Here is a 27,658-nt window from a genome sequence, read left to right as displayed (position 1 = left end):
GTATAATGTGGAGAATTAATTATAGGGAATCCAAGGGAATAGGATGAACAAATGCACTGAGTGGTTAAAGAATTAAGCATTTCCAAGGGTAGTAAGGAGTGCAAAGCACAGGCCTGGGCAGGACCGAGGCCTGGGATACAGGACCAAGGAGTAGGTGTGTGATTCAAACAATGGGAATTGTGGAAAGATTGGGCAGGAGTAGCCTGGCTGGAGCCACACCTCCAAGAAGATAACATGATGATGTTCACTGGCTAAATTTGAAGGAAGGAAGCTGAAAGAGGAGACCAACAAGGAGGCCACCGTATAACCAGGCAACCATCTTTGTCTCCAACATCAATAGCAGTAGAATTCCAACAGTTCTGCAGTGATGGGGTAACTTGTAGATGTGGGGACTCAAAGAGAAGCCAAGAGTTGTACCAAAATGTCAAGCCTGGATGATAGGAAGTCTGTTGTGTCCATCTGCCAAGCTGGGGATGACAGAGACACAAGTTGGTCTGGGCAGAAACATGCCAAGGTCCCTTGGGACAGGCTGTGATTGCAATCCAGGAAGGGTGCAAGAAGGCAGTCCAAAATATGGACCAGAGCTCAAGAACAAAGCTCGGCCTGCAGGGGCCAATTTCGAAACAATAAAATTTGAATAATAGCACCATGGGAGTTGTCGTGATCTCTAGAGCAGGAGGTGGGAGTTGGGGGAGGGGGGCTGGAACCAGCTTTGGAGAGTAGCTGGCCTACAAAGATGGAGGAGTTTCCAGAGAAAGAAGAGGGATAGTCAAGGATGCAGGAAGGGAACAGTGAAAGGCCAGAACTTCAAAAAATATGGTGATGTCAATCAGAGTGTGGCCAAACTCTGTAGAGCTGTTAAGGGACATGGGGGCTAGTAAAACATTGTTGGGTGTGGGGAGAGGTGCCCTTGAGGAAGAATTGCTGGGTGCACCTGTGTGACCATGAGGAAGAGGCATCTAGGGTGTGGTGGGGTCGTGGAATGGGACATCACAAAAGCTGGCTTTTCTTTTGAGAAGGAAAGACTTCCGATTATACACAGGACTGTGGGGGAAAGCTGTTCCAGCATTTCCCAGCTGCTTTAACATTTTATTGATGGTGCCAGTCCTTTCCCCAAGCATCACTGTTGTTTAGCATGGTGGTGATCTCTCCCTCCCAGGCAACTGCAACTGAGTTTTGATTGATTCCACTTTTACAAGGCTCCATTAGCATCTTGGGCTTATTGATTTTTTTTTAAGCTGGAAGAGACTTAGACTTGTTCAACCTCCTCACTTTACAGATGAGAAAAGTGAGACCCAAGACTTGAGGTTGCCTTTCCAAGGTCGCAGGAAGCATTTCTAGTAGGGACAGGGGTAAAAATCTAGGACTTCAGGCTCCTGTTCCCACACTGATGCTCACAGCTCTAAGCTACTCAGGGAGTTTGGGGGTAGCATGATGTCAAGCCAAAAAAACATGGTTGCAGTGAAACAGACTTGGATTCAGATTGTGTCACTTCTAGCCATGAAACCTTAAGAAAGTTACTTGCCCTGAATCATAGTCTTTGCCTGTCAATAGAGACTACTACTGTCATTTTATTCCTAATGGATATGTTAGGACTTGTCTGGTTACAAGTAGAGAAACTATATTCAAATGGCTCAGGCTGAAAAGGAAATGAAGCCAGGAGTAATTCTGGCTGGCTTCAGGCACAGCTGGATCTAGTGCCTAAAGGAAAATTACTTGAAGTCTCTGGCTATCTCAGCTCCTCTTCCTTTCTACATTGACTTTGTTCTCGAGAAGGCTCTTCTTTGGGATGAGAATGTTGGGCACTATTCCCTGCAGGCCTACATCCTATCAGCCAGCATCCCTCATGGAAAGCAATCCTCTCTCCTAATAGCTTAGCAAACATCCTGGGACTGACCCTGACTGGACAATTTCAGGCCCATTGCAAGTCAGTCATTGTGCCCATAGAATTAGAATATGCTTATTGGTGGGGTCAGCACTACTTCACCAGATGGGCTGATGTGGGGGATAGGTAGTCCCACCAAAGAAAGTCTTGGTGCTGTTTCTGCTGCTGTTGACCAAGCAGGGCCCGGAATATTACTGGTGCACCACAGGCACTTAATAAGTTGCTTCTCCCCTTCTAATCTCAACCCTTCCCATTCACTCCTCAGGCCATCCCATAATCCCTTCCTCAGTGACATCTCAGTAAGACTGGTGAATGGCAGTCCCCATCCTTCCTTCCTTGTCCATGTCCTCACCATTGAGAACCAGAACCTGGGCTCGTTGCTGCACTCCTCACCTTGGTCGCCATTCTCGGTCCTTCCCAACAGGGCCCCCCTTTTTGGATACCAACTCTCTGCCATTTTTCTTCACAATTTCCTTGATTTCGGTTGTTAACAGGCGCAGTGGTCTTATCTCACAGACTTCGGTGCAGGCTGCTCTAACAGCCTCCCTTCCCTTGACTCGTTTTCTACACCCCCTGTGGCCAGGATTGCTGAGATGGGCACAGAACCTGTTTCAGCTGGGGCGGAGTGGTGGGGTGTGACATTTAGAAAGATGTTACGCTTCCCTTTTGCCAAAGCACTGTTGTCATCCTGGGAAAAAGGTCTATAATTGAAATGATAAAAAGACACAGAGTAGGAAGAGGCTACTAATTAAACCTATTATCTTTGTCATGATACCAGAGAATCAGTCCCACGACTTCCCAGCTTGGGAAAACAGCAGGCTCCTGCTGAAGTTTGAATGTAGTTTGGTTGGATGATGACAAGGACATTTTCTCATTGGTGGGAGCCACATGAACAACCAAGAATGAAAAAAAGAGGATATTGGAAAATTTTTTAATTTTGTAAAAAAAAATCTTCCCGTTTTACATTCTTGCTAGGTTTTTAGAATAAATCGAGTATCTCCAGAATAGGTAAGCCCATCCCAACAGCCCCACTCCCCCCAAAATGGTTGACAATAGGGCTTATTATGCAATTATAATTTTTGAGTTAGAAGGAACACATTAGCATCAGTTCGAGTGGTGAATTGGAAAGGAGACCTTACAACCCATATCCAACAAATATCCATCTGTTTTCCCCAGTTATTACTGATCAAAAAAAAAAAACCCCTCTCCCCTGACATGCAAAATATTCCTTCCAAACAAGCCCCACTTCCCAAGTTAGTCCCTGCCCCCCCTACCATATAAAAATTGGGAGTTGCCACCAAAGGGCCCTTACATTTCAAGTCCTCCCAGCTGGGATGTTAGTGTCAGACGTATTGGTATGGACTGCAATATTGAGCTGGTGACTGCTCCCACAGTCTGGTCCCAACACTACTGGCTTCCATCGAGACCTTTAGGCACAACCTTCTTGGATGCTATTTCTTACCTAATATTTAGAATGGTCCTTAAGAGGCCTCACTGACATACAAGAAAACTTATAAACATAACCGGAAAGCCTGTATCACTTGCCACGTTCAGATAACTCCAAATTGAATATAGTGCTAGCTAGATTCTATTGCTTATAGAGGCTGCAAGCCTCATACCTGTTCTTATTCTTAAAAGAAGAGCTGAGTATGTTTTAGATAAACATTAAATATGTACTGGCACCACACTGGTACTTTGTCTTTGATAAAAATCAGAAGAATTGATAGAAGATTTAAAAGGAGATTATTTCTTTGTTGTAGTTGAATATTATCATATCTTAAGTTCATGAGTCACTTAAAGCCATTTCCAGTACCAGTAGTAGTAAAGGCCCCATGTGTGGGGAGATGCTGAGATGTCCTCAAAACGAGACTGTTTCCTCCTGGAAATGAGGAGGTGGAACCAGTGGCCTCTGAAGGGCCCTTTCCCCTACAGGTTTCTATGGAAGTCCCCTGAGTCTCCATCAGGGATCCATGGAGGGAGTCACCAGCTTCCTAGGTGGACTCTCATATGGTTCTGGATTCCCCTGGGTGGTCCTCCCAACCAACCGTGGGACATATGAAGACACCAACAGCTGCCCTCTGGACAGTAGCCCCAGCTCTAAGATCCTATTTCACCCCTTGATTTCCGCAGGCTGGAGGGAAGCACTACCACCCCACCTGTGCCAGATGTGTGCGCTGCCACCAGATGTTCACAGAAGGGGAAGAGATGTACCTCACAGGTAAGCAAATCGAACCCTCTGTAGGGCATTCCAGTCTGCTCATGACTGAAAAGGAGATGCGGTTGCCTTCCATTTTGATGTTATCTTAGCTGTTGGCTTGTCCTCAAAATTGCAATTAATTCGCCTCTCTCTGGGTGGATGGGAAAAGTTGTCGGTGTGGCTAATATGAAGTGACATGTAATCTGCCTTCCATCCTCGTGCGCCTCCACCCGCTGCTCAGCTGGCCTGCTTCCCTGGCAGTGCTCTGAGAAGATCCTCTGGTTCTGCCTGGGGGTGGGAGGCTGCGTTGCACAGGGCCACGGGGTCAGAGGACCTCAGAGAGATGTCTCAGTGGCAGAGAGTCTACAGCATCACAGCCTTTACCCTCCCCCATCTCATCCCAGTCCTTCTCCCCACATCTCAGAGATCGCACCAGGCTGCTGCTTAAACCTTCTAAGGCTCTCAAAGGTGATGAAGAGAAATGAAGGACACTAACATCCCCAAAGCAAACCAGGGCTGCTTCCCCACGGCAACCTCCCAGGGTCCGGCCTCTGGCCTAAGGATTCCTGCAACAGTCACCCAGTTGGTCTCTGGATTCTTCTCAGTCCTCCATCCTCAGCCCAGTCCATTATCCTGGGGCATCACAATACTCTTGGCTTTGCCCCACTGAGAGGTCTTCCAAGTCCCTCCCTGCCCACCAGTTTACATACAGACTCTTCAGCCTTGCATGCTAGATCCTCTCACCAAGTTCCCAAAATAGCCTGGAACATACTCAGCACTTAGGCTGCCAAAGCCAATCTTCATTCAACTTATTCATCCCTTCAACAACTATTTCTTGAGCCCCTACCATGCACAGGCTGTGCCAGGGTCTATTGAGAGATCCCCCACAGCCCTACAGTCCAGTGAGGAGATGGGCAGTTAGTTGAAATCCCAGGAGTAAAGGTCAACAGGGGTGAGTGCCAGGAGGGGAGAAAAAGGGGTAGTGAGCACACGTGGCAGGAGGGGGAGTTCCAGGAAATCCCTGAAGAAGGGCCAGGAGCTGTGAGATCCTGGATGAGTGGGTGTTAACTGGTCTCTCTGTCCATCCAGGCTGCTATAACAAACTACCATAAATAGGGTGGCTTATAAACAACAAAAAATTATTTCTCATAGTTCTGAAGGCTGGGAATTCCCACCCAGGTCCAGGTGCCAGCAGACTAGGTATCTGGCGAGGGCCTGCTTTCTCATGTGCCTTCCTGCAGTGTCCTCACATGGTGAAGAGGAAGGCAGCCCCATGGAGCCAATTTTATAAGAGCCCTAATCTTATTCATGAAGGTGCTGCTCTCATGACCTCACCACCTCCCAGAGGTCCCACCTCCTAAGACCATCACCTGAGCAGGTAGAATTTCAACAGATGGATTTGGGGGAACACAAACGTTCAGACTATAGCAACTGGACAAAAAGAGGAGGAATGGAATATGCCAGCCTAACGGGACAGAGTCTGCAAGACTCTAAGGTGGGTGAAGAGATGATAAGTGGATGAGACAAGAGGAGCTGTGTGGCCAGGTGCAGACAGAGAGAAGAGGTGTGGCTGGGAGGTGGACAGGGTCATCCAGGCTGGGCTCTGGAGCAAGATGGTGCTCAGAAATGAACTGGCAGCCCTTCTTCTTGTTTTCCTTTACCCTCCTTTGGAAATCCTACCACTCTAGGCCCAGTTCAATCTCTACATGCTTCATAAACACCCCAGATCCCTTCAGCCCCACCCACAACTTAACACATGCCCTCCTCCCTGAGTCCCCACAATCCTTTGTTTGCAGCTGGTCCCCTCTCTTGTGTAAGAGCTGTTGGTCTTCTCCCTGAGACCCCTGGCTCCTGGCTTTAGCCCCTCATCCCTGACATTGGTCCACCTTCTCTCACTGCACAGCTGCTGGCTGCTGGCTTAATCACTGTGGTCAACCCTGCCTAGGTGTTTGAATAGCCATCTTGGAGAGGAGGGAGAGTCCCTCCTTCAGATTTCCCCAGAAGGTAGCCTTAAGACCAGAGGGACATGTCTTCCTAATAAACTTGTCCTGGTCATTGCTACCCTCAGCCATGAGTTCCCTCAAGCTGTAACGAGGCCCTTGTGCCTACATCAGAGTTTCTCAGCCTCAACACTGTTGACATTTGGGGCTGGGTAATTCTTTGGTGTGGAGACTGTCCTGTGCACTATAAAGTATATAGTAGCATCCTTGATTTCTACCTACTAGATTCCACTAATGTGCCCCTTCCCGTTGTGACAACCCAAAATGTCTTCAATATGGCCAGATGCCCTCAGGGAGGCACAATCATCCTCAATTGAGAACCCCTGGCCTGGAGCTCTTCAACAGAACCTGTGCCATCTCCTAGGAGTGCCACAGCAGGGATTCCTGTGCTGAATTGGATGAGGGCACCATTTTTAAGATTTTCTGACTCTGTAATTACTTTTATATACTCTCATACAGCTTTGGTGGGGGTGTGGAAGGATCCCAGGGGCCACTCTAAATTGTAAATTGACTTCCCTCATTGTATGGATAGGGAAATAGGCCCAGAGAGAGGAAGAGATGGGTGAGAACTACAGTGTGCAGGAGCAAAGCAGGACATGGCCTTGGGAGTCCCCTTCCAGGGTTCTTGCCACCTCTCCTCCTGGGACCCAGGCCCTGCTGCTACTCAAATCCCTCCTTGTTCCCATGAGCACCACTCCCTCAGTGCCTGGGTCCCCAACTGATTCCTGGTGCTAGACTCTGTTATTACAAGTCCCTGCAAACAGCATGATGTCTTTGTGGGCACCATGGGTATCTGGTTATACTGCTTGCTAAATTTATGCCTTTAATAAGTCTCTTAACTCTCTGAACCTTGTTTACATGATCTGTAAAATAAACCAGTAATAGTCCCTGTAAGTACAGGTATAGTAAGTTCTTGACACATGGGAAGCTCCCTATGCATTTAACAAATATCTGTTGAACCTACTGTGTGCTAGTGCCGTTCTAACAGCTAGAGATGCATCAGGGAGCAAGTCAGACAGCCCCTACCCTCATGGTACTACTCCTAGCTAATGGATTAGTGTCTTTGCTGATCCAACTTCACACAGATGCTGAGAGAGTTAATGAACAGCTCTATGATCGTGAGCAAGAAAACACCAGCAAACCTAAGGAAGAATGCCTCCAGGAGGCAGGAGCTATTCTTGGTAGGGGAGAAGGGCCTGTCACCCTCTCATTAAATATCCCCATCCCTACCCTCCTGGCTTCTGGAGAGTGGGAGTAATTGCAGGGCGTTCAAGGACCTGCCTCAGGGGGTGCTGAGTGATCTGGAATGATGGGGTTTGGGTCATGCAGTGGTAGAGTCACGCTGACTCCGGCTGTGGGTGTCTTGTGGGGGTGGCAACCACCAGGTGTTTCTGCTACCACCAGAAGCTGGCCTTGGACACCCTCACCAGGTAGGGGCACCAGGGCTCACAATGACCTCCTTCAGAAATGGCAAGAAAGGGGGCCAGGCATGGTGGTGCACACTTGTAATCCCAGGGGCTCGAGGGCTGAGGTGGGAGGATCACAAGTTCAAAGCCAGCCTCAGCCTTATCAAGGGCCTAAGCAACTCAGAGAGACCCTGCCTCTAAATAAATAAAATATTTTTTAAAAGGGCTGGGGATGTGGCTCAGTGTGTAAGGGTCCTTGGGTTTAATTCCCAGTACCAAAAAGAGAAGAAAGAAAAAAGGGGGAAAATGGCAAAAAAAAAAAAAGCCCTCCTCCCAGGGAGCACAGAAGTGGAAAGAGCCAGCTGAGAGCCATGACTTTCATTAATAGACTGTGACCTTGAAAAGTGACTTCCTTCTCTGGGTCTCTTCCTTCACCTGTCCAATGTAGGTAATATCACAGTCTCTGGTTGATCCATTCCACCAGAGGCCACACAGTGTGGCACGGTCTCAACTGTGGGTCTGGTGCTTGGAGCTGAGCACAGTGGGCATGCCTGCTGCCCTGGTGGAGCTTATGGTCTGGAAGGAGAGACTGGCATGATCAAATGAAAGTGAAATGAACGTTCAGGGACAATGGAAATGTGCCATCCATCTAGTCTTTTCCTGGGAGGCCAGGAAAAGGCTCCCCTAAAGAAGGACCATTTCACACCAAAATCTTGAAAATGAGTAGGAAGTAAGAGTGGGGAGGGAGTGAGAACAGCTGGCAAAGAACCCCAGGGGAGGAAACAGGTACATAGTGGAGAAACTGAGGCAGGTCCACACACCTGGTGCATGGAGAGCAAGCACACACCACAGGCTCTTGTGAACATTAGCAGAAACGATTGATGGGAAGGTGCTGAGGACCCCATAAAGCCATTCAGAACAGGGAGGAGGAAGAGAGAGAAAGAGGCTGAGACAATTCCAGAGAGAGTGTGTTCAGATGCCTACGTCAGTCAGTTCCGTAGCTGGACAGTCTGGTCCTGGCAAATCGTCCTCAGGAGATTCTGTGGTCAGTTTGTTTGCGTTTTAATTGCGGTGTGATGGCTTTCTGATGGGCTCTAATTGGGAGAAGTCTGACGTCTATCTGGAGGAGAACTTCCGAGGCCCCAAAAGACAGAAGCAAGTTTTCTTTTATTTGTTTTTTAAGTTCAGTTGCGCGTTAGTCTTTTAACTGTTTTTGTAAAGATGCCAGATTTCTAATCTGTTTGTTATCCAAACCCTTCATTTGGGCTTCATCAAGAAATTAGGTCACTGATTTTTGTGTGGCAAAATAATAGCTAAAATGTTGCAGGTTCAGGGCAAAAACTCACACTGAAATCACAAAGATTGCAGTTGCTGGACCAGTGGGGGATTTTTTTTTAAACTCCAAATATGGTTCCTGAGACACATTTTGCTCTTGTTCTAAATGTGCCTGTGCCCAGGGGGAAAAAAAGGAAGGATTCTCTTTCTCCTCTTCTGTGTATAGGAAATATCAGCTCCGTCTTCCACCTATCCCAAGGACCTGCAACAGTAACTCTAGAGAAGCCGGGTTCCACTTCACATTTTATAACAGTTCTCTGTTATCATTTGTATTTTCAACTAAAACCACAAGGCAGGAAATCATTTATGAAATACTGGGACAAATTCTGCTCTACTAATGAAAGTATTGTAACACATTGTAGGTCCTACCAATAATAAGCATGATAAAATAATAGTAATAATAAAATGTCATCAGCTGATATTGATTAAGCATTGACTATGTGCCAAGTCCTATACTAGGATTTTTAAATATAATAACCCTCTTTTATCATCACAACAAGCTTGTGAGCTTAAAAAATCATTAATATATCAATACCCTTATTGTGGAGAAGAAAAACAAAAACTTACAGAGGTTACATTGCTGACAAAGGTTAGCTCGCCTGTCTTACTGGGGTTTCTTTAAAGCAGTTTTCTTATCTAGTACTGAATTCTTAAGCTGTGGTCCATAGTGGGCCTTCTGAATTCTGAGTCTCCTGAAATTGTGTGCCAAATTCTGCATGTAGGTGTGAGACCAGTGGGAAGTTTCTAGGAAGAAAATCTATAACTTTCATGATTTTCAGAGGGGTTTGTGGCCCAAAATAAAGTGAAGCCTTAGCTCTGTATTAATGCAAATCCAGAATGGAGCCTTGAAGCTCACTTTGACAATTACACCAAAGCCTTCCTTTATATAGTTGAATCTATTTCAGACTACATTTTTTTTTACTTCAGATAATACAAGGTCCTGGTATCAGGAGGGGTGTCCTAGCACAGTTGGAGATGCCATTGATATTTATTTAGCAAAGGGCCTCCTTTTCCTCTGACAGGCAACTCAGAATAGGAGCATTGAGCCATAGATGTCCCAGGGAAGTGCCTCCTGCTGTCACAGGTTGTGGCATGCCAGCCCTCAGTGCTCTTTGCCTGTCATCAAACTACATTCAAAGGCACTATTGTAGTATTGGTTGCTATCATTTCATACTTTAGCATTATTACTTTAAATTGGATCTCTCTACTGACAGCTTAGGTTGTAGGAGTTATGCTTAAAAACTTTAAACCTTATGTTTCCCCAATCCTGCTATATAATTTTAGATTCTTCAAACATATTCTGTTCCTGTACTAAATTGATATTTCCTAAAGTCTGACTTACTAAGCATATTTCATTTTAAATAGAGTATATTTTAATTTTTGATAAGCTGCCAATTTTTTTAGATTTTTTAAGGGTTACTAAACATCTTGAATCATATAGAAAATATCACAGTGTAGTAGTCTTAGGTTTGTATTCTTGAAGTCTGTTTCCAGCTTGCTTCTCTCAGGTCACCACAAACTCAAGGTGATGTAGCACTTTTCTCACCAGTTACATGTCACATCTACTTTACCAGCCAATTTGTCCACGTTGGTCAGAATTAGGTCCAGAGCAGCAATTTCCCTGGTTGCTTCCTCTATTTTCTGAGAAACACTATTGCCCGTGGGGCAAGTCAAGAACTTGTCAGATACTCAGGTTTTAGCCCGATGAGATGTTTTATTAGTCTGGACTTTGTAAGTGGCAGAATCCCAACTCAAACCAGGTTAGGTCAAAGGGAATTAATTAATGGCACCCAGAACTGAGGAGCATCTAGGGGAGCTGGGTTGAGGGGCCCAGGAGTGTCATCAGGCAATTCTTCTCCCTGCTTCTTTTTGTGTTTAGCCCATGACCTCCTGCCTCAGACTGGGGGGGGGGGGCACCATGTGGTGGAAGGAGGCCAGGGTCATACCCCAACCCCCAGCCACTCAAATAGGTAGCACTAGTCACTGGGCTCAGAGAGAAGTCCCAGAGATGACTACAACCTAATTTGGGCCACACACCCTTGTCCAGGCCAGGTAGACAAGCAGGCAACCCATTCCAGCTCCCTAAATCCCAGTTGCCCCATCTATAAAAGAAGGATGAGACTAGGCCCTGCCACTCAAGTCTGTCATGAGAATCAGCTGAGCTACTGCAGGATATGGGCTTAGTACAGAGCCTGGCACTGCCAGCTCTGCCAGCCTAAGCTCCTGATAAACACCCAGAGATGGCCAGGCCCCAGAACACAGGACATTCATCAGTGCTGGCTCCTGTCATTATTAAGGATGTTCAAGTAAGACTCAGCATATGTTCTCAGCAAAGGTTAGCATTATAATTTCTTACTTAATTACTACTGCTATAAAATTGGTATGTAGCATGAGGCCAGGAACAGGCACTCTGTAAATGTTAGTTATACTAATACCAATAAGAATAATAAGAATACTTAGTGCTTGGCATAAACTGAGCATCTGGTACATTTTAATCACTGTCCCAGTGGTTCCTATCAGCAGTCATTACTTCCCCTGAATTACTAGGCACCTCGTCACTGCTGCTCTCCTCGCTCCCTCCTGCCTGATACCCTCCACAGGAACAAGCTTCATAGTACTACGCACTTTTCTCCCTGCCTCCTTATTAAGCTTCAAGCCGCCTTCATCATGGCAACTCCAAACAAATGGGTCTTGCCCACTTCTCCCGAGGTGCCCTCCTCCCTGGGCACAAGCCCAACCTCCAGGAGGGCATGCTGGCAACCAAGCCAGGCTTCTGCCCAGCAACTTCACCTGCACAGCCAGCCTGTCACTCACTGCATCCCCTACTTCACCCAGTCCCTGATGGGAACAAATGCTCCCCACCCCAGCCTCTCAGTGACTCGTGTCCCCTGCCCCAAGTAGCCCCTGGCACAGATTATAACACAAGTACCAACTACAGGCAGATATTGTTCTAAGTGTTATACACAAATTATCTGGTTGATCCTTAAAACAAACCTATGAGGCAGATAGTGTCATCACCCCCACTGTATAGACAGGGAAACCAAGGCACAGAGTGGTAATTGAGCTGCTTTAGACATGCAGCTACTAATGCAGTGAGTGATGTAACCAAGACGCAAACCTCATAAGAACATTACATTAAATAATGAACCCAGTGCCTGAGGCATGGAGAAGATTGCTAATGCCAAGATGATGGTAATGATGACATTGTCTCATGGCACATTGAACAGAAGAGCCTGCTTCTCTCCCTCCTGCTGAGTCTGCACCCTGAATGACGGAGGAAAAACAGGGTCCCCTGGGGTCTGCAGCAGCCCTTCATCTGCTGGGGGACATGGACAGGGATTTTCTTTTTCACTGAGATAATATTCACATAACATAAAATTAACCATTTAAAGTGTATAATTCAGTAGTTATTACTGCATCTGTGTGACCATCCCTCTATCTAGTTCCAAAACATTTTCATCATCACAAAATAAACCTGGGACCCATTAAGCAGTTGCTCTCCATTCCTGGCTCCCCCTAGCTTCTGGCAGCCATCAATCTGCTTTGGGTCTCTAGATGTACCTATTTAGGGTATTTTACATAGAGAGAATCATACTGTATGTGATCTAACTGTATTTAACTTCTTCCCTGAGCATAAAGTTTTCTAGGTTCATTTATGTCGTAGCATGCATCAATATGTCATATCCTTTATGACTGAATAATATTCTATGGTAATGGATGTATACCACATCTATTTGTCTGATTGGGGATTTTAAAGGACAAACTCCAATCTTTGTCCCAATGGTAGTGCTGCTGTCACAAAGGTGGAAACCTAAGAGATCTCCTCCTGCTGTTGTCAAGAGAAATCTGAAGAAGAAACCCGCTGCAGGAGAATTCCCTGGCTATAATCAGAGGCCCAAAACTCAAGTGTCCACATAGATGAATGAAAAGGGTGGGGACACAGGGCAGGTCCACGGGGAAGATCACGGCAACCTGCAGTGTCTAAAAATATTCAGATTCAAAAATGTTTAAAATCATCACTGTGCTGACCAAACAGAACCTTCAGGCTGGCCACTCTCAGTCACCATTGTACTTGTAACCCCCTGAGGATCCTAAAAGATGATGGCACCAGGTCCAGCTCTGGCATTTGAAACAAAGGCTTTGACAAACTAAATTTCAAGGTTCAGCAGAGATGTAGTAGGTTCCCCACCATTGAATCAAGCCCTGATGTCACAGGCAGATGCACCCCTGTGACCAGTCAGATGCACCCCTTTGGCACTTCTTGGGTGAAGAGTGGCCCCACAGCCAGGTGAGGGGCCCTTCAGGAGACGGAGATCTCTGTCTCTGAGTCAGCTGACAGAGAAATAGCCAGCACGTCACTTCTGTGACCTTCCAGTTGGTTTCACCTGCAGAGCCTGGAGTTATGAATGACAGTTTCAGAGGAAAAAACAGCACAGATTGTGGAACCTGGAGTCCTACAAGCAAACAATGTTGCATTCTTACAGGATGTTGGAGTTCTATCTTGTATAATTTGTTTCTTTATCCCAAAGAAACCAATCTGGAGTGTGGTCTGGTATTGAGCCCTCTGGTTTTTGTATTTAGAGTCATCAGATCATTTGGGGAACTGTTGAAGTACTGATTCCCAGGCTCCTCCTCTAGGAAGTTGGTGTCAGTGGCTCCTAGGGCCTGGGAATCTGCATTTTTTCCACATTATAAGACAGGTAGTTCATAATGCATACCTTAAAACTCAACCTGGAATAATACCTGTCAAATCAGAGTCTAAATTGTTCTACTTGTTCAAATCTTTGGGCTCAGCTTTAAGAATCCACATGGCCTAGGATAGAATCTTCTATTTCTTTTGTTTATTCATTCATTTAATAGGTATTTATTGAGAATTTTCCATCTTTGCAGTTAAAATGGAAGTAAATACCTCTCGTAGAATTTGCGTTCTCATTGTGATTATTGGATAGAAGCAAATCATTATTTTCTTTATACAGAGAAGACTGTTAAGGTGGAAACAGAATTTTCGAGGATTGGGATGGTTGATCAGAAGCTCTCAGCGTAACTGCTAAGCGATGAGTCTCCTCCACAATATCACTGCCGAGTACTTAAACACTTCTAGGCCCAGGAAGCTCACTGTCAGATAAAAGAGACTGTTCAATTCTCAGATGTTAATTTCCCTTCCCTGGAACTTCTGCTCCTTAGTTCTTGTTCTACTTTATAAGATTTGCAAAGCAAATGAAAGCCTCTTCCCACAGAGAGCCATTAAAATATTCAAAGACATACTTTGCCATTCTGTTCAGTCTTCTCAGGGTGAAGACCCTGCTTTAGGACCTAATTTTGGGTGTCCTCCCTACTCTGTCCACCCATCCTCCTTTGGGTGACTCCTCACCTTGTATCTTTTTAAAAATACAAAGGTAGGACACGTCAGTCATCCATATGTTTCTTTTTTAAACATGCACAGACTAGGCACAGAAAGAAGTTAACAACCACCTTCTTCCCTCTGGATGTTGTTATCTTTCTGTTACTGCCAAGAGGTTGAGCTATTGGCCAAGGGCATAGACTCAACAGATGATAATTTCATAGTCATCTTCATGGGGAAAAAAATATTTTTTCCTTCAGATATCTCAGTTTATAGCTAGCTACTAACAAATTATTTATTGACCCTCTTTTATTTACATGAAACACAGCCAACTCCTAAACTTATCTTTTCACTTCTAATTATATTTCCTCTTTCTAGCCTTCTCCCACATCATTTATTATATAAACACACTTTCCCATATGCAGAGTGGTAATGGCCACTTGTGGCTGTTTTATTTCGGATCAAACATGTCAATGTCAAGGAGTCAACAAGCAATAGAGACCACCTAGCCTGAGCCCCCACCCACTGGACACATCATTTCCTGCATGAGGACTTCTGCCCCCTTCACCCTTCCCATGTGTCTTTCACCTACTCCACTGATCCCTTCAGACCTTTGTGTCCACCTAGTCCATTTCCTACAGTGACCTATAACATGTGTTTCCTGCCAGAGCCACAGTTGTAAACAACTCCTGATAGACCCAGGAGCAACTCAGAGAGGAACCAGAAATGCTCTCTCCAGTAACTCCCAAGATCCCAGCCAACAGCTTGTTAGTGGACACACCCTGTGATTGCTGGCTCCAGCCCCTGAACCAGAGTCCCTCTACTGGGCTCTGAGAGCACTGCATTCACTGTAGAAGGACTGAACTCCTACTGAGCAATTAAGAGCCCCAAAGAGTAGCAGCACACAAGAACGGAAAATTCCTTCTGCGCAAAAGACAAAACTGGTCCTAGAAGATGAAAATAAGCTCCAAGTTCTTCTAAGTCCCACCTCATTGTTATTCAGACCCAGAGAAAGGATGTGTTAGTGGATGAGCAGAGATAGGAACCCAGGGCTCCATGCTTACAGCCCATCCTCTCTCTTTTGGGGGGGGGGGGGGGGATCTGATTTTATGATCTTACAGCACCCTCCTCTCCCTAGCCAGTATTCTGGTCCCAGGGGCTCCAGGCAACAAACCATAATGGAAAGAATATCCTAGAAACAAAGTCAGACAAACACATGCCATCTGGGTGCTCAGGAATCCAGCCATTTGCTGGTTCCTTTCCTTTTAGGGCTGGTTACAAGAGGAATGGCTCCAGAGGGATAATATGTTCCTATTTTTCCTTCTAATCCAGGACACCTGTCCCTTCTCTGGGGCATGTGTAATATTTGGGGCTTCATCTCAACATGTGACCAGCCACCTGTTGTTCATGCCTTTCCAAATTGGCTTCTCAAGTTTGGGGGTGGCCAACTGGACCCCCACCCACGATAAAATGTGGTTTTACACAAACATACTGGATTTGAAGAGTCTGCTGCCTCTGAGGAATTAGCTGGTCAAGACAATGCTCTTAAGCAGAAAAAACCATTGACACCTCCTCCCCTTAAACGTGATAGCTCTGATAAGTTTTAAGTCTGTCCTAAGTCTTTGAATAGAAGGAAGGCTGGAGTTCACCGCAGTCTGTCATTTTCTTTCATCCCCCAATGCCATTCATTCATTCGACAAATATTTATTGACCACCTGCTCTGTGTCACTCATTGCCAATCATCCACTCATCTATTCACCCCACCAACGTGTATGGACCTCCGCTAAGAACCAAGTCCTGTGCTGAGTGCTGTGGGAGATGTAGCAATGAATAAAGCTCAGGTCTTCCCCAGAAGGAGATCTTAAGTAGTTGGGTTGGGAAATTTCAAGCTACTGTGACTTAAGGCTCTTTGTGTGAAGAGAGATTCAAAGAACTATGGAACAACAAGGACAGAGAAGTCACCCCCAGTTGGCAGGTAAGAAAGTTTGCAAGAGGATGTCATGCAAGACCTGAACCTTGAGGAATGGTTAGGATTTGGATACACAGAAAACACATGTGGGCAGTCAAGTTGCCGTACAATGGCGAGGTGCCAGGAGGGAGCTAAGAGAGCAGAGGGGGTCCTCCCAGTGATGTGCAGGGCGCATGTGCTGCTGGAAGAGTAAATCGAGTGGGGGTGGGGACTGATTCAGAAAATGGTGGGTTTGAAAAGTCTGAGCCTTTGCTATTTTCTTGGCCCCTTAGGTTCTGAGGTTTGGCACCCCATCTGCAAGCAGGCAGCCCGGGCAGAGAAGAAGCTAAAGGTAAGCACATTAGTCATGATGCGAGAACAGCAGTCCTATACAGAGACCTTTAACCTGTGAATCTGGTTCCTGATAATATAGGGAGTGGGTGGAGCTACCCAGGCTGCAGCGAGAGATGGGCTCCCAGGCTCCTGGGTTCTTGAAGCTGTGGAGGGGATACCTGGGGTGTGTGTAGGGGATAGGGAGCACACTTGCCCTCCAGTGTGCCTTTATACCATGACACCTGACTATCATATTACCTGCTAGAGTCTCCTTAACTAAAAACACACCTGTGCAATTCTGCCCAGCTAATTACATGTGTCTCCTTTGCCATTTCATCCACTTACTATAAATTTTGTGGAAGAACTGGCTTTATTGATGTGTGATTTCTTTTGAGCCATACATGAATTTTTTTTCCTGTTTCTTCCAAGATCTCTTTTATTTAAGGTGTGAGAAGATATAATTGTTCTTTTTTTCCTTAATCTCTCCCTCTTTGAGGGCATTTCCCAAATTTGAGTGATTTCTTTTTTTTTTGTAGTTGTAGATGGACAGAATGCCTTTATTTTATTTGTCTATTTTTATGCGGTGCTAAGGATTGAACTCAGTGCCTTGCATGTGCTAGGCAAGCGCTCTGCCACTGAGCTATAGCCCCTAAGTCTTTAAAAAAAAATACCTTGGGCTGGGAATGTGGCTCAAGTGGTAGCACGCTTGCCTGGCATGCGTGCGGCCCGGGTTCGATCCTCAGCACCACATACCAACAAAGATGTTGTGTCCGCCGAGAACTAAAAAATAAATATTAAAAAAATTCTCTCTCTCTCTCTTTCTCTCTCTCTCTCTCTCTCTCTCTCTCTCTCTCTCTCTCTCTCTCCTCTCTCACTCTCTCTTTAAAAAAAAAAAAATACCTTTATGTAAATCAAACCCACTGCCTCACACATGCTAGGACAGCGCTGTACTGCTGAGCCACAACCCTACCCCTTGAGTCATTCTTTAAAACCCTGAGGCTTGCTCGGCACAGTGGCATATGCCTGTAATCCCAGTGGCTCAGGAGGTTGAGGTAGGAAGATCATGAGTTCAAAGCCAGCCTCAGAATTTAGCAAGGCCCTAGGCAACTTAGTGAGACCCTGTCTCAAAACAAAAAATAAAAAGGGCTGGGGATGTTGTTCAATGGTTAAGTGTCCCTGGTACCAAAAAAAAAAAAAAAAAAAAAAACCTGCAGCTTTCTGCTGTATATATGCACTACCTCTTTGTACCCTTATAAGCTTAATATTTTTCTTGAAATCAACTCATTACTTTTTACTTAACTAAAATTATTTTAAAATAAACTTTATATTGCCAAGTGGAAATTAATAATACTTGCTATAAATAAAAAGAAGTCATAAAATAAAATAATTCTTGAGATTAAATCTTAAAACTTCTAGTTAATGTTTCCTGTACTCTCTTTGGTCAGGAAGAAAATAAAGGGAAATTAGCCATTGTTGAGACAGTTGTTAATATGTATTAGCACCAAATTGAGATTCCTCTTTGATCAAATCAGGAGGATTGAAATAAAACACAAACATTACATTACACTCACTCTGTGACTCGGTGTTATCAAACGTTCCACCTACACTCATCTTCCAGAACCACCCCTTGTTCACAATCCATATTTTGGAAAACACTGCTCCGTAGCCCCACTCAGAATGCTTTAAATTGCAGGATGAGAGGTCTGGGAGGGAACTGAGCAATCTTGAAGCTCAGCCCCTTCATTTTACACATCAGGAATCCAAGATCTCTAAAACACATGCTTCACCAGTGGTCCTTGATTCTCAAGCCATTGACTTTGCCACCACAGCACGCTGCCACTCTTGTGGAAGCACTAAGATTGACATCACGCTGTTCTGCTGAGGGAGCTATTAATCCACCATTGTCATTGTTCAGAGACAGATATTTTTAACTTTTTCACTTAAGTTGATATCAATTTGCAGAGGGTACATGACAAAGAATCCACATATTGTGCAATTACATGATATGAATAAACAAACTACTGAGGAATGAATACTAAGCAATTTTACTCAAAGTAAAGACATTTTTTGACTGGGATAATCCAAAATGAAAAGTCTTATGAGTAATATGCTGTTTAAAATGCTAGCTACAGGGCTGGAGTTGTAGCTCAGCAGTAGAGCACTTGTCTCGTATGTGTGAGGCACCAGGTTCATTTCCCAGCACCACATACAAATGAGCAAATAAAATAAAGGTCTGTCAAAAAAATAAAATAAAAAATATGCTAGCTACAAATATATAGAAAATAAATTTTTATTCTATCCAACAGCCTGAAATCCTATGCATGTTAGATCTCAGTCATACTCAGACATTGATTTAAAAGGCAGAATATTTAAAAAGTATCCAAAAAATACTTATTGCTGCTAATGTGCCCAGTCTCCCCTTGCCATCAAACCCAGGGTGCAGCTTCTCACCTGTTCTGCTTTCCTCTCTCCCACAGCATAGACGGACATCTGAAACCTCCATCTCACCCCCTGGATCCAGTATTGGGTCACCCAACCGAGTCATCTGCGTATGTATTACTTTTCAGCCCCTTAGGGGCCTTTCCTACCCCTGGCCTGGCAGCTAAAGTTTCTAAGGATGAAGGAACCCTCAGGTTTTCAGCCAACTGATATTTGGTGTGTGCCTGTTCCATGCCAGACCCTGAGGATGCAGTGAGTCCAGAGAGGAAATGGACCATGCCCTCAAGCACACAGTCTGGTAAACCAAGAGTCACAGAGATAGCGCAGAGCACCACGGAGCACAAGAAACCAAGTGCAGTGATAGTGAGCCTTTGTAGAGTTCTGAAGCCAGTGCACTGTCCCTCCTAACCCTTTCCTTAAGCAAGACAAAGGCAAGTCAGTATGGGACCAGAGAGGCATTCAGAGTGGGGCTCAAGTGGAATGTTGATGTGAAGGGAGGAGCATGTGCTAATGAGGAAAGAATGGGAAGGAAGTCATATGATGTGGAAACCGCTATCCAAGATTTGGAAATGCAGAACAGCTTTCTAATCGTGTGAGAAGTCCAGGGATGAAGAAGATCACCTGCAGGTATCTGAGCTGCCATCTCCAGAGTCATTCAAGCACAGGCAAACTCATCTGCCAGGGATGTGGCAGAAGGAACAGAGTTAGATGACCTCAGAGGTCCCTAGTATATGTAATTTATTCATTTATTCAACAAACATGAGCTGAGCATCTACTCTGTTAATAAGCACTGAGCTCCATGCTGGAGAAACTGGTGAACAACACACACCTGATGCCTATCCTCATAACATTAGACACAGAATGCCAGGACTCATCAGTTGCAGTTATGATAAGTGCCAGGAAGAGAAAGCACAAGGTTCCCTTGATGCTCCAGATGAGTAGAGGAACCTGAAGGTCCAGGACCAGCTGGGAAAAGGCTTCCTGAAGGAAAACTGTTTAAGCTCAAATGTTTTAAGTTCAAACCAGAAGTCAGACCAAGGAGGTGAGCGTGGCAGAGCCCAGGAGAACTGAAATGAGCAGCAGACAACATTCTGGTTAACTCCTGCATTGTACCAGCCTTCCACAAGTCAAAGGAGCCAGAAGGAATGTGGGGAGTGGGGGTAGTCAAGGGCAGGGGACCCACTCCCAGGGAGAAGCTCTAGATGCAGCCCCCCAATCCACTAGTTTGGGATGGGTTCTGATACCATGATGAGGTCATTACTCTAAATCCATATCCAATTTCCTCTCCCATCCCAGAATAATGCCCATTGATGAAACTATTTCCTTTCCTTTCTTCCTGTGGTCAAATGAAAAAAAAAAGAAGAAGAAAGAGACATAGGAGTCATTGACTTCAGTGTCAATATGAGTCAATACCACCATATGGCTGACACAGAAGACAAGCCACTCTCTTTTTTTGTGATGTTGGGGATCAAACCTAGAGCCTCACACATGCTAGGAAAGTGCTCTGTCACTGAGCTGCACCCCCAATCCAAGACAAGCTACTTTGATCACAGACTATACTCATTAAAGATTCTTGTCCAGCACAAGAAACAAGATAATCCCCAGACTATTTTCTGTGCTATGAACAGGACCAGACAATAGCAGAATCAGTGGCCTCAGTTTTGGGTCCTTCCCTATGGGGTCATTAACAAGTGTGAGCATGTCTCCAGGAAGTGAGGGTTCAGGAATCTGCAGCACTAGAACGCCATTACTCACCAACTGTTACCCAGGAGTCTCATTAACCCTGGTGAAATACGTTGATCCCTAATGTTCACCTTGGTTTTCTGGAGAAAGCCTGCTAGAATCGCCCCCATAATAAGCAGCTTCCTTATGATCAATGACAACTAGGACCCTGCTCTCCTGCCTTCCAGCTGGAGGCTTATTGCTGAGATCAGTTGCCACTCACATCCGAGTCGTACCTTCTGTGTGCTCCTTTCGCCTCGCATGGTGCCTCACATCCAGACGCTCTGTCATGTGCATTTCATATCAGCCATGTTGAACTCAGACCTTTCTAAACATGGCAAAGCATCTATTGGCTCACATTAGGGATATGCAGTAACACATAGAAAGATGGTCTGTTGGTTTAACTTTCAGAGATAATTGATATTTTGATATTAAAATAGAATTACCAGTGAACCTGGAATGGGCAAGTTCTTTCAAACTTTCAAACTTTGTTCCACTCCCCACTGGCTTCTAGAACCATCCTGGGGTAGCTTGATTTCAGCCAGCCCCACATATTCTTTTCCTTCCTGGCTAATTATGTTAGGATGCCTCTAATCAATCACTGTGCCTCCAGACCTAAGGTTCATTTATAGCACTGTAAATAAAGCAGCTATAGGAAGAAATATAAATTTAGTAATTTTGAGGTTTGGAGTAAAGTGCCAAAATGACTATTCATCAAGATGAGTTTGTAAAATGACAAGAGATCTCAAGGTCAGGACTTAATATGCCAGGACCAAAGGCATCTTCAGCAAATAGACTCCTCTAAGCAGCTTCCCCTTGCCCACACCCCCAAAAATTGATGGACATGTGGGTGTCTGCACCATCTCTAGCAAAAATCATATGACACAACTCAGAAGAATTCAGCTGAGCAGAGTTTCATGGAATTGGATAAAAGGACCCACAAGAAATAGGGAAGCATCCAAGGACAGCAACAGTGGGATATTGTTGCCACCCCAGGAACAAGGACACGAGGGAAAGGAACAGCATTAGCAGAGTTGAAAGGAGGTAGAGCTGTGAAGAAGAGCCAACAGACAGAAGTCATGCTCAACCCACATCCAGGCAGGAAAGTTGCAAGGGGAATTCGTAGGCCAGTCTCTCCCTCCACTCACAATCCAGGCTGCCGGTTCCTCCCATTGCCAAACCTCCTGAGCAGGAGAGGCTGTGGTGCAGATGGGCTCAGGACACACAGGCAAGAAGAGTGGCTACAGAGTTTAGGGACAATGTGAGGAACATGGTGCCCAGATAATAGTAGGATGGGCCAAGGTTAAAATAAACAGAGAAAGGGCCTTGAGAAGCTTTTAAAATAGCAAAGTTTGTAAGATAATTAGAAAGCTGCTACTCTCTAGAATAGTCATAGTCCTGAGACTCTGTCTGGCTCGTCTGGCACCTCCAAGTATTAGACAGAACATTACAAGGATATTACATTCTCCTTAGATTCTCTATCTAGTAGCCCCCTCTTAATTTACCTCACCCCAGCACATTCCAAACCATAGTAGTTACCAGAAAGACAGATCCTAGTTGACCAGAGCAGAAACCAGGTCATAAGAGGAAACAGCTACATAAACTGGTTCAGGACATGGTTTCAGGAGCCATGAGAAATGGATTGTCACATGCAAGCAGACACTGTCTTCCAATCCATGTGTCCCTATAGAGTTCTGAACTCTGGAAAAGTTAAGTACAAGTTCAATGTAAAGAGCTGCTTTCTGGGTGCAGCCCTCTATAGTGAACTCCCTGTCCTGGGAGGTCACATGGAATAGCAGGCTCTCAGGTGAGATGACCTGGGTTCAAATGCTGGATTTTGCACTTTGTGGAGTTAGCAAGTTCATTGATTTCTCTGCACCTCTGTTTCCTTATTCAAAAAGAGGATAACATAAGTCTACCGTTGTGAGTTGTATGAATTAACTGAGTTAATCTGCATAAGAAACTTAGAGCCTGGCTCATAATACGTGCTTGCCAATTGCTAGCCAGTGTTTCAATGTCATGATTATTTTATTGTTTACCATCTTCCTTCCTGTGGAGGCTGGGAATGGGGATGTCCACACAGCGTGGGGTTAGAAGGCAGTCACCCAGGTTGTGTATCAGACTGAATTCAAAGCTACTAGCTAATTGGTGTAATTTATGGAATTTTTCTAGCCCAGAAAATAGGAACAACTTTGACACTTGCTCCACAGAGGTTTATAACATTTAGAGGAAATAATCCCTGTAAAGCACAGGGCCTCTCAAACAATATGTGCTCAATAAATGTTAGCCCTGTTGGAATGGATGGCCTCTAAGACCTTTCTTATTCCAGCATTTTACAGCTCTTTGATTACATCCTAATATTTGGCTTTTAGTGAAAACTAGTGGAACTTGTTCTTCCTTTACCTCGTTTTTGTTTCCTCTTTTCTTTCACTTTTCCCTCTTATCTTTCTACTCCTTTCCTGTTCATTTCCCTCTTCCCCAGGCTAAAGTGGATAATGAGATCCTTAATTACAAAGACCTGGCAGCTCTCCCCAAGGTTAAGTCCATCTACGAGGTACAACGCCCCGACCTCATTTCCTACGAGCCTCATTCCAGATACACGTCTGACGAGATGCTGGAGAGATGTGGCTATGGAGAGGTATTGCATGCAGCCCTTCTCTCTGGGGCTGTTGGAGGAACCACGATCCCATTTAATCAAAGACAAGTTGATCTCCAGTGTAGACTCTTCAAAACTGGAATTTATAGCTCACATTTAAAAATCAAGAGATTTCACCCACAAATATGGCTTTCTGATTATTCTTGGGAAGTCAGACATTAAATTTAGGATTTTCACCATCTGGAGCTGGGTGGCAGCGCCCCCTATGGACAGGACTTGAACTCCCCATTCTTCCCAGTCCTCACCCCTCCCTGTAAAACCCAGCATGGAAGCTGAGAGCTTGTGACCACTTATCACTTGAGCTTTTGTTTTCTTATACTGGAGAAATTTTTGCTTTTGCTCAGCCCATGACTCTCCTCCCCTGCCAGTGGCCAGGGGAGGCCAGGCTTAATGGTCACTGAAGTTCATATTCTTCGGTTAGGTATGTTCTCTTGTTCTTGCACTTGACATATAGCCCCTGTGCTCAAAGCAAGAGAACACTTAATAAGACTCAGCATCGGATGGCTTTAGAAATCATTACATGGTTGCTAGATGAGAAAAAGTTCTCTGGGGAAGGCAGGGTGATCATCACATAGAAGGCGCTGACCATCTATATCCCAGGAGATTTCTGACCCCATCCCAGGCCTCCTGAACTACAATGGGCAGAAGGAGCGCTGGCCTGATGGACAGGTTCCCAAATTCCTGACCCAGCTCCACCACCAACTAGCTAATGTCCTCAGGAAATCCACCTTTCAAAAAGAGATTGGGGTTCCATTTGGTTAAAGATCCTAATGCTGAGGTTCTCTGTGTTCTGGACCCTGAAATGGACCAGGAAAAAGGAATCCAGTGTTTGTATAAGTTGATTCTCCTGAAGTTAGACAAGGCCAACCAGAGCCCATGGGCTACAGCCAGCCCCCAGATGTTTTGAGTCACTCATAGAATATCTTTCAAAAATGTAAATTAGTTGTCAACATGTAAATGTTGGGAGATTTCACATAAGAAACTGCATTTCTGAGTTTTCTTGGAAATTAAGAAGCTGGTTAACATTGGGCAGGCATCCAGCATGACCCTGACCTGCTAGAGCTGAGGGCACTTCCCTGATCAATCCACCCACCCGCCCAGCTCTCTCACTGATGACCACAGCCTGGCACTTGCTCAATCTTACTTTTGGATCCCCTTCCCTGGACATGGTCTTCACAAACACAAAGGGGCCATAAGCCAGGAGGGAGACAAGAAAGGGTCATGAAAATAAGCTCTGAGTCTGCAGCAGAGGAAGCTAGGTCCAAGTTAGAACCAGCCTCTTCCTTCCCAAGGGGTCCTGAGTGGCCCTGAGCCCCCCTCATTCCTCCCTAGGCCTTTGTTTTCCCAAGTTTAAAAGGAGTGTTCATGATCACAGGTTTCCTTACCTCTTGGAGGCACCACCTAGAGAGTGGTGCCAAGGGGCAGCTGCAGGCCCTCTCTTTGCTGAACCATTTAACGATACTCTGTCCCTTCCTCTTGCCCTCCTTTCTCTCCCTTCCTTCATCCATGGCTGCCTTCAACCTCTCCCTTCTAAGTCGTTGGGAACATTATCTCCCTACTCCCAGGTAATTAAACTGACATGCAGAAGGTCAGGAAAACCTTTTATGTATTTGCGTCCTTTAAGCTGTCCAAAATGGGCCCTGACTTCACCCCTCGCCAGGTCCCCAAGGGGCCTGATGCCTCACCCAAGGTGCTCCCCCAGCCAGGGCAGGGCATAATGATGGGAAAGGTTGGGAGAGAACTTATATTCCCCCAGAGATGACCTCCCTGGAGTCTCTGTGATCCCTGGGACTGACTCATGTTTCTGTCCAGACTTTGGAGTGATGCATGACTCTCCGCTGCCCTCAGGCTGAGTGTGTGGCTCCGATGGGGGTGTCTCCCTATTTGTGACTGAACCACAAGAATCCCAGAGTCTGTGGCATGCCTCACCTGCCTGCTGGACTCTTTGACCACAAGCCTTGCTCACAAACCATCTCATTCCCCAGGACATCTATGAGAACCTGGACCTCCGGCAGAGACGGGCCTCCAGCCCGGGATACATCGACTCCCCGACTTACAGCCGGCAGGGCATGTCTCCCACCTTCTCCCGCTCGCCTCACCACTACTACCGCTCAGGTAAGATGGTGGGGCGTCCCCAAAGAGAGAGGAAGAGCAAGGCTTCAGAGACAGCTCAGGCTTCCCCAAGATTTCCCTGATAGCACACCCCCTGGAAGCCTCTGGACACTCAGATGGCCAGCAAGGCCTGACTGAGTTCCTGAGCTGCTCCTGGCAAGGAGAAAGATGGGGTATGTGACACTGAGAAGCAGCAGGAGGTGGGTGAGGAGCTGCCAGGACTAGGGAGTGTCAGGAAGCCCAGGGCCCTTGCTGGACGGAACAGGCCTCCTTCAACCTCACCATTTGTCCTGCCCCATTACTCCATGGGACAGATCCAGACTAGAAATAGGGCTCATCAAGGGCCCAGTCCCACCCAGCCCCCAGCCAGTCAGGGTGTCCACTGTCAACACAGGGCTAGGGATACAGCTGGATAGAAGAAAGGGACAGTTAAGGGAGGGGCCCAGGGAGGACGGGTTGGGGGTGCTAAGCAAAGAAGACACCTTACTGAAGCTCAGTAGAGTTGATTCTTACAACCCACAAAACCTGACTTTGGGGTCAAGCAAGGAAACAGGTCGAGCTCGTTCCTGCAGATGCGGTGCATGAGAGCTCATGCTTCTTCCACTCCGGAGCTGAGCACGCCGGGTCGCCCCGGCCACCCCATTCCCGCTGCCATCACCTCACCGCTTCCTAAACTGCCACTGCGCTAATGCCTGTTTTCTCTGTGCCTCTGTTCTCTCTGGGGACCACTGCCTGCGTGCTCCAGGGCCCGAGAGTGGCCGGAGCTCTCCATACCATAGCCAGTTAGATGTGAGGTCCTCCACTCCGACCTCTTACCAGGCTCCCAAGCACTTTCACATCCCAGGTAGGCACTGCCAGCCTGGCATTCCCAGCATGGGTGCATGCTCTGTGGGGTCTTGGGGCACCTGAGCTGTCCACTCAATGCTATTCAGGCATGGAGGAGAAGCCAGTTCCTGGGGGACCCTCCCTAACCAGTCACCCATGCTAACCCACCCTCCAGTCCCAGTATGCCCATGAGTTTGTCTCCTACTTGACAGAACCAACCTTGATCAGGACCACAAGTGAGCATCCCAGGGAAGAAAAGTCTCAGGGAGCTAGTGTGAAATGCCTGTGTTTTTGGGAGCCTGAGGGGGCGCAGCAGTAACATAGCGGTAAAGGCTGCTTCCATCCAAGCTCTTGGGACTGAATCCCAATCCTGCTGCTTGTAAGCTGGTGACCCAGGGCCAGTGACTTAGCTTCCCTGCACCTCTGCTGTTCTGCCTGTGTAGCAAGGCACTGTTTGGACCCTGAGGTTGCAATTGTGCTTCCGGCCCCCAGCCTCGACCCTCCCTTCATGGAATGCATATTCTAATGTGGGGACAGAGACCATAAAAGAATAAATAAATAAGTAAAAGGATGATTTCAGGTGATGATAGATGCTATGAACATTTTTTAAAAAAGAAAGAAAGAAAAAAAGAAACCAGGGCATCATGAGGCTGGAGTAGAGGAGGCTAGGCGAGATGGGGTGATCAGAAAGGGCTTCTTGGAAGAGGTGACATTAAAGCTAAAAGATGAGAAGGAGAAGCCCTATGAAGATTCCCAGGGAAGCATCCCAGGCAGCCAGAACGGCATATATAAAGCCATTCTGCCTGAAGGTGGCCATAAGGTGAGAGGAAGGTCACTGGGTGTGGTCTTGGAGGACAAGATCTCCCGAGGGAAAGCAGAGCCAGGTCTAGATCCCGCCTCCCAACTCACTCAGTTTCTCACTTACCACTCACTTTCCCCACAAGAATTCATCTTGCCGGTTTATCTACCTACACCTTTCTCAACTGCCCCAGAGCGGTCCCATCCTGTCTGGTTTTAAGAAAAGGCAGAAAGATAATGCTGAAATTTGGCTGACGCATCCTAGAGACTTTCACATGGAATGAGGTGTGACCACTGGGAGGAGCAGTGGACACTCCCTGCATGAGGATCTGCTGAGCACGCACTCCGCCCTGCATGCCCACCATTCAGCCCCACGTCCCTTCTTTGGCACCATTTGTATACATCCATCTCTCTCCCCCCACCTTACTTGGTACCTGTTGGGGTGAGGTTGAAAGTTCAACTGTGGAAGAGGAAGTCTACTGGGGAAAGATGGTGGCCCCTTGGAAAAGGTTGCTGACAGTCTCTGTCTTCTGAGATCAACTGACCAAGTGCTGTCTCCTCCCCTGTCTCTTTCTCTCTCCTACCCCATCCCTTCCTGGTCTGTCTGGCAGCTGGAGAAAGTAACATCTACCGGAAACCCCCGATCTACAAACGGCATGGT

The 27,658-nt window shown here is 46.1% G+C and overlaps 1 protein-coding gene across 1 annotated transcript in view; it reads left to right on the top strand.

The window, feature by feature from the left end:
- ABLIM3 (actin binding LIM protein family member 3) overlaps nt 1-27,658 on the top strand; it is a 112,811-nt gene that overhangs the window by 60,732 nt on the left and 24,421 nt on the right. The window contains 5 exon segments of the mRNA XM_081297883.1: nt 4,016-4,103; nt 16,406-16,464; nt 18,923-18,994; nt 25,248-25,377; nt 27,609-27,656. Of these exon segments, the coding sequence (XP_081154009.1) occupies nt 4,016-4,103; nt 16,406-16,464; nt 18,923-18,994; nt 25,248-25,377; nt 27,609-27,656 (397 nt within the window).

The sequence above is a fragment of the Spermophilus citellus genome, assembly GCF_964194105.1.
Source record: "Spermophilus citellus genome assembly, chromosome: 1".
Taxonomy (NCBI): Eukaryota; Metazoa; Chordata; class Mammalia; order Rodentia; family Sciuridae; genus Spermophilus; species Spermophilus citellus.
Note: the sequence above shows the minus strand (reverse complement) of the source record. Positions and strands in the feature narration are given on the sequence as shown.